The sequence below is a fragment of the Phaseolus vulgaris genome, chromosome 10 (assembly GCF_051622355.1).
Source record: "Phaseolus vulgaris cultivar YP4 chromosome 10, ASM5162235v1, whole genome shotgun sequence".
NCBI lineage: Eukaryota > Viridiplantae > Streptophyta > Magnoliopsida > Fabales > Fabaceae > Phaseolus > Phaseolus vulgaris.
Genome location: NC_143507.1, coordinates 3,006,578 through 3,021,984, shown reverse-complemented (window position 1 = coordinate 3,021,984; position 15,407 = coordinate 3,006,578). Strand labels below are relative to the sequence as shown.

Here is a 15,407-nt window from a genome sequence, read left to right as displayed (position 1 = left end):
TTTTTAGTTATTAAATATGAATTAGATCAAATTGAGTCCAATTTTGGATTAACCCAATTCTTTAAATAGGATAGTATATAATCTCCCAAACTCGATAATCCAATTATAGGACTAATTAAAAAATAAACTATTATATGTTGATCTTTTACCACCTTTGTCCGAGGTCTTAAAATTCAAGCTTGTATCTTTTCATAATTACAGTTATTTAAAATCAATTTACACAATGGCTCTGTTTTAGGGTTCTTATTTGCCCCATTTCGAATTTTTCCTTTGTTTCGCTTTCATCTTTCTAAGCCATTGCTATAAGGACCCTAAAGCCACGTTTCTATGTAAAGCTCGTCCTTTATCTTTAACTTTGAATATACCTTTGACTGAAGCCGCCGCACAAGTGCTTCCCAGATCAAATCCTTGGAGAAAGAAGAGATTGGGATTGAAATTAGACTTAGGGATTTTGAAATTAGGTTTAGGGCTTTTTTTCAATTGGGTTGGGGTTTTTAAAATTGGGTTGGGGTTTAGGGCAAATTTTTGGGTAGATTGGATTTCTTTTGTTTTTTTTTTTGGGCAGATTGTATTTTTTTTTAATTTTTTTGAACAAATTGTATTTTTTGGGTAGATGTCTAGAAGTGGTTCAAATTCAACATTTTCACTACCACCTAAAAGTAAGACTCTTGTGGGAAATAGAACATATGTTTGGAAGTGGTTCAAATTCAACATTTTCACTTCCCCCTTAGAAGATTAGATGAATGAGACTTTTTAAACTTGATAACATTTGTGTTATTTTAGTTATTTTGTTGTTGTATGAACTTATTTGTTTCAATATTTCAGAATTGGTATCATGAGTTCTTTTTTTTTTGTTAATTTTTTATGTGAAGTACACTATTACGAGTTGACAGGTCTTCCACGAGTCTGAATAGACTCTCGAATCTGATAACCTTGTGATCATGTATAAAGTTTATCTTTTAAGTAGAAATTTTTGTATTTACATTTTGTTAAATGACTTAATTATTTCTCAATGTTCTGCTTCTCGATTTATTTTTGATGTATTCTGCACATATACTCAATATCTCTAATTCTACATGCTCACAACAAATTATTACCTAACTTCGGTATATTTACACATGATTACTTTTGGAAGTACTCAATTTTTCAACTATTTGATCACTATTGTAATAGCTTAATTTGCACTTGGTTAAATTTTGAAGCTACTAAGCTATTCTTTGAGCCCTTTTAAATCGTGAATGGTTAACTTTGAATCACTCGACTACACTTTGAATTGTTTTTAATTTGTAAATGATTAACTTTGAACCGCTCGACTATGCTTTGAGCCGCTTTTAATTCGTGAATGGATAACTTTTAACCACTTGACTACGCTTTGAAGTGTTTTTAATTTGTAAATGGTTAACTTTGAACCACTCGACTATGCTTTCAATCGCTTTTAATTCGTGAATGGTTAACTTTGAACTCAACACTTTGAGTTGTTCTTAATTTATGAATGGTTGTTAACTTTGAAACACTCGGCTACACTTTGGACTGTTTTTAATTTGTAAATAGTTAACTTTGAACCATTAGACTACACTTTGAGCCATTTTTAATTCATAAATGGTTAACTTTGAACCACTCGATTATACTTTGAACTATTATTAATATGAGAATGGTTAACTTTTAATCACTCAACTATGCTTTGAACCATTTTTAATTTGTGAATGGTTAATTTTTAACTACTCGACTATGTTTTAAGCCACTTTTAATTCATGAATGTTTAATTTTGAATCACTAAGCTATGCTTTGAGCTATTCTTAATTCGTTAATAGTTAAAATTTAATATTTCAAAATATTATATTTTAACAAAATAAAGCACAAAAATATTTAAAAGACTAATGCAAATTTGTGGACAAATGATCAAGGTCCTGTGCAGAGCATAGCATGTGCTTACATAAATGAGCAAAAAAGTAGCATCAATACAAGGTTTGCCGTCACCATAATAAATAACTTTAACCTACCATCCATTCACCATCCTTTAACCTTTATTTTTCTTCTTTTCCAATTTTCCTTTACAACAGTATGTACATGATAAGAGTTTATTCAATAAGCTTTTATTTATGCTTTTAACGGAAACACCCCTCAAGTCCTCCATGGATTCCACTCGAGGAGAAGATTCATCACTGGGAACATTCAGATTTGGTGCATGGTCTTTTTCATCAATTCCCTCATATATAAGATAAATTGTGGTCTTGTTAACAGTTAATCCGCTCCAGAAAACAACAACAATTTGCACCTTGTTTCCAGGCTCAATGTTTGATAGTACCCTCTGCCACTCCTCATCTTCAAACGACGCTAATGCATTTCTCTTGTAAAGCTGAATGGTGGTCTTTGTGTGATTTATCACCAACAAATTTTTTAGCCCATCTGAAGTTATATTTTCAGAGGAAGAATAATGGGTATGACACATCATTGTCTTCAAGTTACGCCCATTCACTCGAGGGATTTCAAAAGTCACAGAAGAACCTTTGCTGCTGAAGGTTAACCAATCTGGATAACAATTGCCAGGGAGCAAACAATCACCGCCCTCACTTGTAGTCATATTCTGTAAAAGTAAAGATGTATATGCTGAAAGTTTATCAAAGTTTATCAATTCATTCATTAATACCACCTTATAATAAATTCAACAATTCATGATATAACAAGATATAAACGCATTTTATCATGAATTAATATTCTGATCTTTTTCCAAAAAGTATTCTAAATGATGATAGCTTGCACGAAAGAAGTAAATTGTTCAAAAGACACTTGCAGATAGAATTGATGTATTAAAAATAATTCAGCTGCCAAAAAATAAGTAAATTTTCAAACCAGAATACAATTAGATGCATTTGAGAGAGAGAGAGGGGAACCTGTAAAATTCTCTGTTTCAGAATATGTGTGATTTCCCAACTTGTTCCCATTTGAATTAAAAGTGTTTTCTCAAAACGTTTTGAACTTGAGTTGCATTCAATTAATGTAAATACATTCTGCATTTGTGATGTGGTTCCAGATGACTCCGATTCTTCAGAATTTGTCGCATATAAAGCATCCAAAATACTTGATGTATCTCGAGAAAGTTGAAGGTCTGAGCCACACTCAATCCAAAGACTTTGAAGCTTTGGAAGCTCCTCAGAGAGATATGATAGCTGATTGGAACTGCTTTTTTGTACATCTAAAGAAACAAGAGAAGACATGTCCACGAATGTTTGAACACGGGAAGAGAGACTATTTACTGGTGACATCCAAGACCAAATGATAGAGGAAAATACATCGCGTGAGAATCCTTCATAACCACATAATGAAATATATCCAATACTTTTTGATCTAACTACTGAAAAGGGCACCCTTGTAATACCAGTCTTATCTGCAATAAGGGTTGTCAAAGACTCCATCTGTTCTAAGCTCTCTTCCAACTCGTCAATCTTTAAACATCCAGAGAGAATGAGTGTTTTAAGAGATTTCAACTTATAGATACTTCTTGGAAGGTTACGAAGGCCAATACAATCTTGAAAATTTATTAGTAGAACTTTGGTGAGATTACCAATGGTATATGAAACTTCAGACAGCCTTGGACAGTCCATGAGTACCAGCTTTTCAAGATTAGGCAAATTCAGAAAGTCTGGAGTCTTTGTTAAATAATGAGAATGGCTAAGATTGAGAATTTTTAACTTCTCCATCAGCTACAAGAAAAGAAATACAATAGAGAAAAAATAGATAAAAAACAACAAAATAAATGAAAGCAATTAAAATGTCATGAACAGTGAAGTGGGAAGTTAAATATATAGTTATATGCCATTTTTGTAGTGATGTCAATGATAACAATTTAGCTATAAGAAATCCTATAATCCACAATTTAACATGAAAAGACAAAACACAGAAAAATTAAAAGAAAATTCATAAAAAAACTAAATTAATACCTGAGCCTCCTTCCACATCATTGTAATCTTACTGTTTTCTAACTCAATAGAGACTATATTTCCTTGATAAAAGCTTTTTGGCATGAAGGCTAGAGGAAATCCATGCCAACAAAGCCATCTAAGGTCTTTGGAAAGATATTCAAAATCTCCAACAAGTTCTACACCAGAAAGTTGCAGCAACCTGAGTTTCTTCATGTTCATAAAAGCTTTAGTTCTTAGAGATTTTGTATTACTTATTGGTAACTTCAAAGTCAATCCCTCAATAAACTTTGTTCCCTATCACAGAAAAAAGGAACGGTAAAATATGCATAGCTTTAAAACCCTGAGAAAAAAAAATCTCATTTATTCTAGAAGCTAAGAGGAAACAAACAATTCACAACCAAAGTAATTTTTATAATTCTTGTGACAATCAATTAAACAAATAAATGCTAATAACCAACTCATAAATGTGTATATTTCCATGAGCTTTATATATTTTAAATACTAAAATAATAAATGAAGGTCTTACAGTTTCTTTTGATAACACATCAAGCACATCGTCGTGAAACCATAACCTGCTACGCTCCTCAAGCTCCATTGGTGATTTTGAACGAATAATTTCCCTTCCCATGTCTCGTAGCAAATCATGCATTCCAAGTTGGTTCTTATCATCTACAGTTACAAGGCTTCGCTCTACCAAGACACGAATTCCATTTTCTGGGAAAAGTTCACAACCATTCAATATATGTATAACATCATTTCGATCCTTCCCTATAAAGAAACATGCAATATCAAGGAATATTCCTTTCTCTGTATCATCACTTAAACCATCATAGCTTATTTTTAACTTCTCCTGTACTTCATCATTAGGAATTTTCCTGAGTTTTTCCAATACAATCTTCCACTCTGTTACCTCCATATCAAACAAATAAGACCCAAGGACTTCAAGAGCTAGTGGCAATCCCCCAGAATAAGCAACTACATTTCTTGAAAGTTCAATAAAATCTTCTTTGGGACTTGCTTGCTTGAATGCATGCCAACTAAAAAGCTCAATAGATTCATCTACATCCATTCCTTTCATACTGAACACTTGGTCAACTCTTTTCCCTCTAAGTAAATGTACGTCTCTGGTTGTGATGATTATTCTACTCCCTGAACCAAACCATTCACGATTTCCACACAAAACATTTAATTGCTGTAATTTATTTACGTCATCAAGTATAAGAAGTATCCTTTTATGGCGAAGTCTTTCTCTTAATATAATTTTTCCTGATTCAATGTTATGTATCTTTGTATTGTTTTCTTTGTGGATATCAAATAGAAGTTGTTCTTGTAAACAAACGTGGCCAGCTTCTTGCCCCCAAACTTCCCTAATATCTGCAAGGAAACTCCTTGCCTCAAAATTGCGGCCAATGTTATTGTAAATTGCTTTTGCAATGGTTGTTTTACCAATTCCTCCCATCCCCCATACCCCAAGTAGTAGAACATCGTTTGATTGTTTTTGTTCTAGCAATTGAACCATTTCTTGCACTCGAGATTCTACTCCGACTGGATTATTGGCAACAAACAACTCTGTCTTGTCCAACAAACTTGTAACATTTTTAACAATATTTTTCACAGCCTCGCTTTCATTCCTACAACAAGAGCCATGCTATACGCATCAAAATAAAAGGAAAATTTGTGTAGAAAGTTATACTTGAACAAGTGTGTGTTGCTTCATTAAATTCATCTAATGCACTGTTTTTTTATTTTTTAGTTTTTAAGAACTATTTTGTAGCACACATGTCAATAACTATCCTTTAGAATGGGAAAAAAGAAATTTAATGGGGGAATAAGCTGGAGCGACACAACTGAGAATATAAGTAATTGAAAACTAAAGTGAAACAAAGACTATTTTTGTTATAGTTAGTAGAAATTACTTCTCTGAAATATTTTTTCTTATTTTTGGTTTTATAAAAACAATTTCTTTTACGAACATGAAACAAACATGCTCTTGTTCTTAGTACTTTAACCAATGTTTGTTTGATTTCCTGAAAATACAGTTAAATAGACAAGAACTATTAGTTCATCCAACCATTAGTATTAATTTCTAATTAATTATAAATATTTTTTAATTTGAATTTTTAAGTTTATAATTTTTATCAGCACTGAATTACCATAACTATTCTTACATTATCATGTATATTTCCCCTGGTTAAATCTTTTAAATATTTATCTTTCTATAAGATTGTTTCTACATCTTTCAATGATAAAATTAAGGAGAGAAAAATTTACAGTAAAGAGGTTGATTGAAAAGGTTAATTGCAAATTTATAATTTGTGCATTATGATACTGTGACATAAAAATTTGAAGTATAAAGTAATCGTATTTCTTTAAAAAAAATATCAGAGAAAGTAGAAGTGTTTCATTACCCAGAATTCAGGATTACAACCCCTGAGATGCCAGCAGCCTCACAAAGTGTGTCCCCAGCATGCTTCACAAGGTAGTTGATCTCGTTATCCTTTATTCCTCTTCATACATATAATGAATTTCATGTTATTTTTAGACACAATGTTTAGGAAAAATCGGAGAAAGTAGGTGTTTCATTACCTGTAATGCTCGACTACCAACCTAGAGATGGCAACGGCCTCACAGAGTGCCATCCTCCAATGATTCAGAAGTCTCTCTATACGATTATAAGCCTTCAGCATTTTTAAACTTCTATACATGTTATGAATTTAATAAATGTTACTATCATAGACAATGTTAAGTAAAAACATGAAAGCACAAAGTGTTTCAACTGTCTCTTGAAGAGGAGTGGTAGTGAGAATCTCTTTAACACTCTTTCCAGCCTTGTTTTTACTATTTGTTAAAATTTATTAGAAATTGCAATTTTAGATAGGTTTAATTTCTAAATCATGAAAAATGTTCCTAAAATGAGAGAGAAGAGATATAAATAATTGTAATAATAAACAAATTTCAACTAATAGAAGAGTGCTGAAAAAAAAAGTTTTAAGAGAGTTATTAAAGTTCCTCTTACCTGGACTCAAAGACTGCACCTGTTGAGGTGTAAACAGCCTCAGCAAATGCCTTACTCCAAGACTCCAAGAACTGTTCTATCTCAATTTCTCTAATTGATACATGTTATGAATTTCATACATGTTATTTTGTCATAAGATTTCATAAATGTTATTTTCAGACAAAATAATGTACGGTTGAAATCTGAAAGCTGGAACTGTTTCAATTACCTGGAAGAGAGTTGTTTATCCCCTGATGTACCAGAAGCCTCAAAAAGTTTCTCCCTCCAATGATTCATGAGGTCCCTTATCTCCCTCCTTGTTACGAATTTCATAAATATGTTACTTTAAGAGAAAGTGTACCGTTGCAATCTGAAAGCAGAAAGTGTTTCAATTACCATGAATAATTGGAAGCTAAGACACCAGCTTCCTCAGAAAATGCGTCCTTCCAATGTTTCATGTGGAGTTCTATTGCGTTAGTAATCTCCATTTCTCCGCTTCATAGGTGTGATGAATTTCATAAATGTTATTTTTTAGAGACAATGTTTAGTGAAAATATGATCAAGCACTAAATGTTTCCATTACCAGGAATTCAAGACTGCGCCGCCAGAGATGCCAGCAGCCTCAAAAAGTGCCTCCCTACAATGCTGCACGTGGAATTCTATAACATTATCGATCTCCGCTCTGCATGTATATAATGAATTTCATAAACGATATTGTTGCATAATCAAGAAAATTATTCTGTAATTAAGTGCGGATTTCATTCTCTATTTATTGGGACAGATTTGATATCTTGTAGTGATTTGATTTTATTTGTATAGCTTTAATTACCTATTATTTCTTTTCTTAATTAGGTCGTAAATAGTTTATAAATTCAGGCTGTAATCACAATTGTAAACACATCTCAGCAATACAATCTATCTGTTTCTTTCAACTTGGTATCATATTTTAAAATACAATGTTCAAATGTGTTGTCTCCAAGATTCAAGATTTCAAATCTTCTCATTTCAACATCAGTCTTCGTCCCTGAGCCATTGATGTCCGGTTTTGGCCAGGACCTGGAGGAACCTTCTGTTTGTCCTTGTAAATGTCTCATACCTCCCAAGGATCAACCTTCCATTCAAACAAAAACCTCTAAATCTTTTCTCCAAGCTTTGTCTCCTGGAGTGGTTGCTTGTACTCTCCCCCACCTACATAAGCCATGCGAGAAAGGGCATTCTTTGGTGGGCTGAAAATGGATTTTCAAGACCAAACTCAATGTTGATGGTTCGTTCCAGCGTTGCAAAGCCCAGTTAGTAGCTAAGGGGTTTAATCAAACAAAAGGATTTGACTACACCGATACTTTCAACCCAGTTGTAAAGCACACTACAATTCGGGTTGTTTTGGCTCATGTTGTCACCTCCAACTACCATAAGGCAAATAGATATCAAGAATGCATTCCTCAACGATGACCTTGAAGAACAAGTATACATGCAGTAACCACCTGGTTTTGTCACTGGTGATCCAACACACCAATGATATCTTCATCACATCTTCAACGAAACGCATCTGAACCAGTTCCAGATCCAACCTTGTTTCTCTCTGTCATCGGTGCTTTGCAATACATACTTATCACAAGACCTGAGCTTTCCAATTTTGTTAACAAAGTTTGTCAATTCATGAATCAGCCACAAAATCATCATTGGCAAGGTGTAAGACGTATCCTTAGATATCTCGTCGGAACAGTTGATTATGGAATTCTTCTTCGCAAAAACTCTTCCTCCTCCATTATTGATTTCTGCGACGCTAACTGGGGAGTTATGTCGATGATCGCAAGTGCACCACGAGTTATTGTGTTTATATGGGATTTAACATCATTGCCTGGTCCTCACACAATCAGAAGTCAGTTTCCAAAAGCATCACCGAAGCTGAGTATCGCGGGTGCTGCAGTTCTAGATGAAATTCTCTGGATCACATTATTGCTTTCTGAATTGCATATTTCCACATACACCCCACGTCCAGACCCATTAGGATGACCCGGAAACCCACTTACCTAAGGGAGAATTATGCTGAGTCATATGCAATTCTGTTTTTCTGCTGAGTCATATGCAATTCTGTTTTTCTGCTGAGTCATAGGTGTAGATACGCAATCCAATTTTGTTTTATTGTTTCCTAGTATTGCGGGTTGCCAATGATTGGCGTTAGATCATTTGTTTAAATACTACCATGATGAAAGGAATGAAAAAAAAAAAATAAAAGAATTATTTCCTATCTTCTCTCTTATATGTTTTCTGGAGGTTTCTTCCCTTGACCTCGAATCCAAGGGAGTGACCGTAACTCTATCAATTGGTCCAACCTACCCTCTCTCCACCATGACCGAACACAATACGCGCTCCAAAGTTACCACCGACCGCCTGGAAGAGGCTGTTCTTCGCCTCACCCAAAATCAAAACACCCTCACCTCTAACCAACATGAACTTTCCCTCAAAATCGATTCCATTCTCAAGTAACTGAACTCTCTCAGCACCACATTCAGCCCACCCACCGCCACCGCCCTACACCAACCGACCACTTATTAAGCTTGAGGTTCCATGTTTTGATGGTAATGATGCAATGGGATGGATCTTCAAAATATCACAATTCTTCGATTACCAAGGGACACCCGACGAGGACCATATCACAGTGGCATCATTCTACAGGGATAGCCTTGCTTTGAGTTGGTTTCAATGGATGTTTCGCAACAGCTTCATCACGTCGTGGCCTAGCTTGCTCCAAGCTCTCGAAACCAGATTTGTGTCGTCGTTCTATGATGACCCCAAAGGAGCCTTGTTCAAACTTACTTAACGTGGTACTGTCAATGATTATTTGAATGAGTTTGAACGTTTGGAAAATCAATTGTTGGCCTCGCTCCTTCGTTCCTCCTTAGTTGCTTCATCTTCGGACTCTCACCGAACATTCTTAGAGAGGTTCAAGCATTACAACCTTTGTCTCTTCCTCAAGCCATGGCCCTGGCAAAACTCCACGAAGACAAGATTGAGGACCGTCGTCGCGGTTACAGGGGTAAACTCACTACATAATACTATTAAAATGTCAAAATTTTCATACAACTATCACATCATTCACAAAATTCAATAAACTTTCTTCACAAATCTACTCTAATATACCTACAATCCAAACAACCTCACTTTCCTCTCAAATCACTCCAAATCCACTCTCTCAAATCTCCTTTCCAATCCAAACACACCCTAAGGGTGCTCACTTTGGCGCACTTCCTCCAAAATATGGGGCTTTCAAGGTGGCTTCTGTTTTTTTGGACTTGGTTTGCAAACACCATGGCTTCCCTCGTAGCCTAGTCTCAGACCGTGACCCCATGTTCATCAGTCAATTCTGGCACGAGTTGTTTAAAATATGTGGCACAAAACTGCGCATGAACACTTCATACCATCCCGAAACTGATGGTCAAACGGAGGTCCTTAATCGAGTACTTGAGCAGTATCTGCGTTCCTTTGTTTTTGCTAAACAATCCAGCTGGTACAAATTTCTTTTTCTAGCATAATGGTCTTACAATACTGTTGTCCATTCCTCTACTGGAGTTACACCTTTCAAGCTTATGTATGGCAAAAGTCCTCCATCCATACCTCACTATTTGCTTGGTTCATCTTCCATTGAAGTTGTTGACAATTTATTGGCTTCTAGACAAGAAATGTTGCTCAAATTAAGGAACCATTTGCTCAAGGTTCAAGCTGCCATGAAACTACAAGCTAATAGCAAAAGGAGAGATATATCCTACAATATAGGAGACTGGATTTATGTCAAATTGCAGCCTTATCGCTAGAGTTCTATTTCTAATTTGACATATCATAAATTATCTAAAAGGTTTTATGGTCCTTTTCAAATCACAAAACAGATTGGGGCAGTTGCTTATCGTTTGAATTTACCCTCTGGTTCAAAGATAAACCCCGTGTTTCATTGCTCTTTGCTGAAACTTCACAAAGGTCCACTCATTCACAATATTGATCCATTACCACCGGATACCCACGATAACCATCCCTTGGTTCAACCTTTGGCTATTTTGGACCGCAAATGGGACACTTAGCCACCTTCTCTCTTGGTATTGGTGCAGTGGCTTGGTTTGGCTCCGGAAGACACAAGCTGGGAAAAATGGGATGATCTTCAACACAAGTTTCACCTTGAGGACAAGGTGGTTCTCCCAGAGGAAGGTGATGATAGGAATGCAGAGGCCCAATCGTCCAAATCCATTAGGATGACCCGGAAACCCACTTACCTAAGTGACTATGTGTGAAGGGAGAATTATGCTGAGTCATATGCAAATCTGTTTTTCTGCTGAGTCATAGGTGTAGATACGAAATCCAATTCTATTTTGTTGTTTCCTAGTATTTCGGGTTGCCAATGATTGGCGTTAGATCATTTGTTTAAATACTACCATGATGAAAGGAATGAAAAAAAATAATAATAATTATTTCCTATCTTCTCTCTTATATGTTTTCTGGAGGTTTCTTCCCTTGACCTCGAATCCAAGGGAGTGACCCTAGCTCTATCAGCGACGCTAACTGGGGAGTTATGTTGATGACCGCAAGTACACCACGGGTTATTGTGTTTATATGGGATCTAACATCATTGCATGGTCCTCACACAATCAGAAGTCAGTTTCCAGAAGCAGCACCGAAGCTGAGTATGGCGGGTGCTGCAGTTCTAGCTAAAATTCTCTGGATCACATCATTGCTTTCTGAACTGCATATTTCCACATACACCCCACGCATCTACCCTGATAATCTCAATGCAGTACTTCGTAGTGCAAATCCAATGATGCACTCCAAAACCAAACACTTTGAATTAGATTTACATTTCGTGCGCAATCACATACAACGCAAGTGTGTCTCTCTGGTTCACCTCCCTACTGGTAGATTGCAAATGCTCTCACTAAACCTGTGTCTGGCTCCAAATTTTTTGTCATTCGAGGTAAACACATGGTGGTTCCCAATCCCACCATGAGTTTACGGGATGTGTTAGATGTATTACATAGTTATGTATGGGTATGCTTGGGTATCTATGATACATACCCACTTCTATATATCTTTCTCGATTGTACCTTCCCTGACATAGAATCAATAATAATACTTTAGGTTCTTTCTTCTTTATGTTCTCTCTCTTCTCTCTCACCATGGGAGGGTGTTCCTCCTTGTATCGCTTATGGTTGTTGGTAGATATAGACGTGATCTTCCGCATTTTAGGTTTTGTTAATAGGTTTGGTTTGGTTTCTCGACTTTTTTGTTAATAATATGAAGAATGTTGCATATGATTGATTGATTGAAACAGGTTGGTTAGAATGTAACCTAGTTAGTATTATAACCTGTATAGTGATGCAATAGCGTTTTTATCTTGGCTAAAAAGTAACAATGTTAAGTAAAACTCTGAAAGTTTAAAGTGTTTCAATTACCGTGGATCTAAGAATGCAACCTCTGAGATGCTAACTGGCTCACAAATTACCTCCCTCCATTGCTTCAAGAGGAAGTCTATCATATCATAATAAGTCTTCATTTCTCTAGTACATACATGTGATAAATTTCATAAATGTTACTTTTAGAGACAATGTACAAGAAAAACCTGAAAGCAACACATACTTTACTACACACCTAATCGGGATTTCAACACCCGTACGAAGTCCCTCCATCCAGTGCATCACGATCAAGTCTATCTTATCAGCAATCTCTATTTTCCCCCTTGATACATGTCACGAACATCATGATTATTATTTTGAAGTGACAACGTTCAGTAAAATTTCGTAAAGCATGAAGTGTTTCTATTACCTTAGATCTAAGTCTACAACCCCTGAGATCTGAGCAGCCCCAGCAAGTTCCTCTTTCCAATTCACCAGCACGATTTTGTCTAACCTTTGAAACCAACAAACATCTTATGAATTTCAAAAATGTTATTCTTAGAGACAATATTCTGTAAAAATATGAGGAAGCAGGAAGCGCATGGTTGCCTGTCACGTAGGATTTCAACCTCAAATTGAAGCCATCAGTCTCACCAAATGCCGTCCTCCACCGCTGGTTCCAATCCAGCACCTTTTCCTCAATTGGCTCACCAAGTGCGGTCCTCCACCGCTGTTTCCAATCCAGCACCTTCTCCTCAATCTCATTCGAAATCTTGCTCGAAAGGCGTCGAAATGCTTTCCCGAAGTCCCCTCTTTGATGACGTACTTCGGAGGGATCAACGTGATAGAACACTGGTAGCACCACATGCCCTATGGTTCTGTGACACTCCATTATTTTCTCCAACTCTTTCAAACACCACCACGACTCTGCATAATTTTTGGAGAAAACAACAACAGAAATTCGAGACTGTTCGATCGCCAGCCTCAGAGAGGGTGAAATTTGCCTTCCCCGGGGAAGTGACTCGTCATCCTTGAAAACAAAGATTCCGGCATTCTGAAGAGCAGCATAGAGATGGGAAGTGAAAGAAGCACGCGTGTCTTCCCCTCTGAAACTCAAGAACACTTCATAGTTTCTGCTGTCCTCGTACCGATCACGAAGAAAGTCCATCTCCATCTCATCATCACCATCAGAGAAAGACATGGAAGAGATGAAAGTTGTGTGCTGCTGAAGAAAGAAGGAAATTGAAAAGTTGGTAGAGAAATGTTTAGGATCAGACCATAACCTTTCTACTCATTCATTCAGTGCTGATACTTTCACTCTGTTTGTTAAGTAATTTTTTTATTTAAAGAACTGATTCATTGGGTGGAAAATGCGTGGAAAGGGGAAGAAAAAACAGAGCAAGTAGATGTCAACAGAATTGAGTGGCTCCAACTAAATCTTTCTATTGTAGACAATAAAAAAAAATTAAAACAAATAATAGAAAAGATTAATATGATATTGATTTATAATTTTTAAATAATTTTATCGTAGTTTTGTAAAAAAAATTGCAAAAATGACAAGTATTATGTCTTGAAAAATAGGTTAAATAAGATAAATATGTATTTTCAATTAAAGATTTCTGAAAGTGAAGGAGGGGTTTACTTTTTTCCACCAAGAGAAATGGAAATAGTATTTAATTTTGAGAAAATGTTGTGAATTTTAATTTTATTTTAATTCTTAATTTTAATTATGGAAAAGCTTTAAAATAGTAAAGAATATTTTTTTCATTCAAAAGGGTCACTGGACCAAGTCCACACGCTTTGTAAACGTTTTTCAATGTATTTATTTAAGATTAAGACTATGGCAATTGCATTTTCAACATTGACTTGACCCTTCTTCTCTATTTTTCTTTTATTGCAATATGAGTAAAGAAAAAAAATGAAAACAAAAAACAAAATTTAATTTGATTGTATTATTTAACTTATGGTTTTTTTCATTTTAGTTATTTTAAAAGGAATATTTACATAAATGTTAATGGAAAGAGACCTTAAATCTTCATATAGGGCAAGCCAATTTAATTGTAGAAAACTAAATTTCTAACTCAATTTATTTGTAGACTTTATTTGTGAAATGAGTTTATTAAGATTTTTCTCTATTTCAAGAATTTTACTTCCATTTTGTAGCACTCTAGTCTTCAATAGATCATATTTTTTTTTCAAAATAGTGTTTTCATTTAAAATGACTTGTCATTATGTCTTTAAAATAAAAATATAATATTTAAAGACTCGCAATTGTTAGGTTACACTAAAATAATTCACTTTGAGTGAAAACTTTGCAGAATAAAAATTTGTTTTTTTACATAACATTATAATATTCAACTTCTAATATCAACTTTAATTTGTTTATTTATTTTATCTATGTTTATATCATTTGATAATAATGAGATAAAATTTAAAATCTCTCACACACACATTTGGGAAAGAGGAAAAGAGAAGGAGAATAAATCTTGTTGTCTTCAAAATTTTCTGATTCTCACATCTCTCTTGATCTTTAAATGTGATAAATGTTTTGCCTTTAAAAAAAAGGTTTAACGGTAAAAGAAATATAAAATTTAACAAATTTTTAAAAATTAAACATTCTAAGAAATCTCTATATATTTCACGAAATATTCTAATAAGTATTTGTTTAGAAAATATTTTTGGAAATCTAAGAATGAGGGTTTTGAGAAAACATGCTCTGAAAAATTATTTTTTTAGTTAGGTGTGTTTCACGAAAGTTAGTTATGATAAGTATGTGCTATATATAGGAACTTGTAATGATAATTAATAATAAAATTTAGAATTTTTGTCCATATGTTATATTGTCTAAGAGTGAGTTAAGTGAGAGTTCATTATAAAAATGAAATTTTAAGTTGTAATATCTATGCATGGATGTATAACATTTTAATTAAACCATATTATTTTTTCATGTGTTTCTTTCTTGTTCTTACTTCATTTATCTTCTAGTTTTTATTGTTTGTAGTCTCATCTTTGTTATTGTTTAATGTTTGTGTGGTAGATGCTTCTAGATTTTGTTTGGTCTATTCCATAATAAACTGAAGTGGTGAATGTAAAATTTAATTATCATGACTTCCGTAA

The 15,407-nt window shown here is 34.6% G+C and overlaps 1 protein-coding gene across 3 annotated transcripts; it reads right to left on the bottom strand.

Annotated features, from left to right (window-relative positions):
• Positions 1-1,865: 1,865 nt before the first annotated feature.
• Positions 1,866-13,746, bottom strand: LOC137819729 (uncharacterized). 3 transcript variants are annotated; one of them, XM_090296785.1, is made up of 14 exons: positions 12,920-13,746; positions 12,721-12,804; positions 12,547-12,633; positions 12,351-12,455; positions 7,499-7,597; positions 7,312-7,410; positions 7,145-7,231; positions 6,937-7,026; positions 6,507-6,617; positions 6,329-6,427; positions 4,447-5,551; positions 3,939-4,214; positions 2,892-3,701; positions 1,866-2,584 (listed from the first exon to the last, which is right to left on the bottom strand). In XM_090296785.1, exons 1-14 carry the CDS (start codon positions 13,489-13,491, stop codon positions 2,018-2,020), a joined length of 4,191 nt encoding a protein of 1,396 aa, XP_090152911.1. In that variant the 5' UTR covers positions 13,492-13,746; the 3' UTR covers positions 1,866-2,017. The 3 variants fall into 3 exon arrangements, with proteins under 3 accessions (XP_090152911.1, XP_090152910.1, XP_090152912.1); XM_090296784.1 differs by having other exon boundaries at positions 12,535-12,633; positions 12,920-13,619; XM_090296786.1 differs by lacking the exons at positions 7,312-7,410; positions 12,351-12,455; positions 12,547-12,633; positions 12,721-12,804; positions 12,920-13,746 and having other exon boundaries at positions 7,145-7,285; positions 7,499-7,598.
• Positions 13,747-15,407: the final 1,661 nt, after the last annotated feature.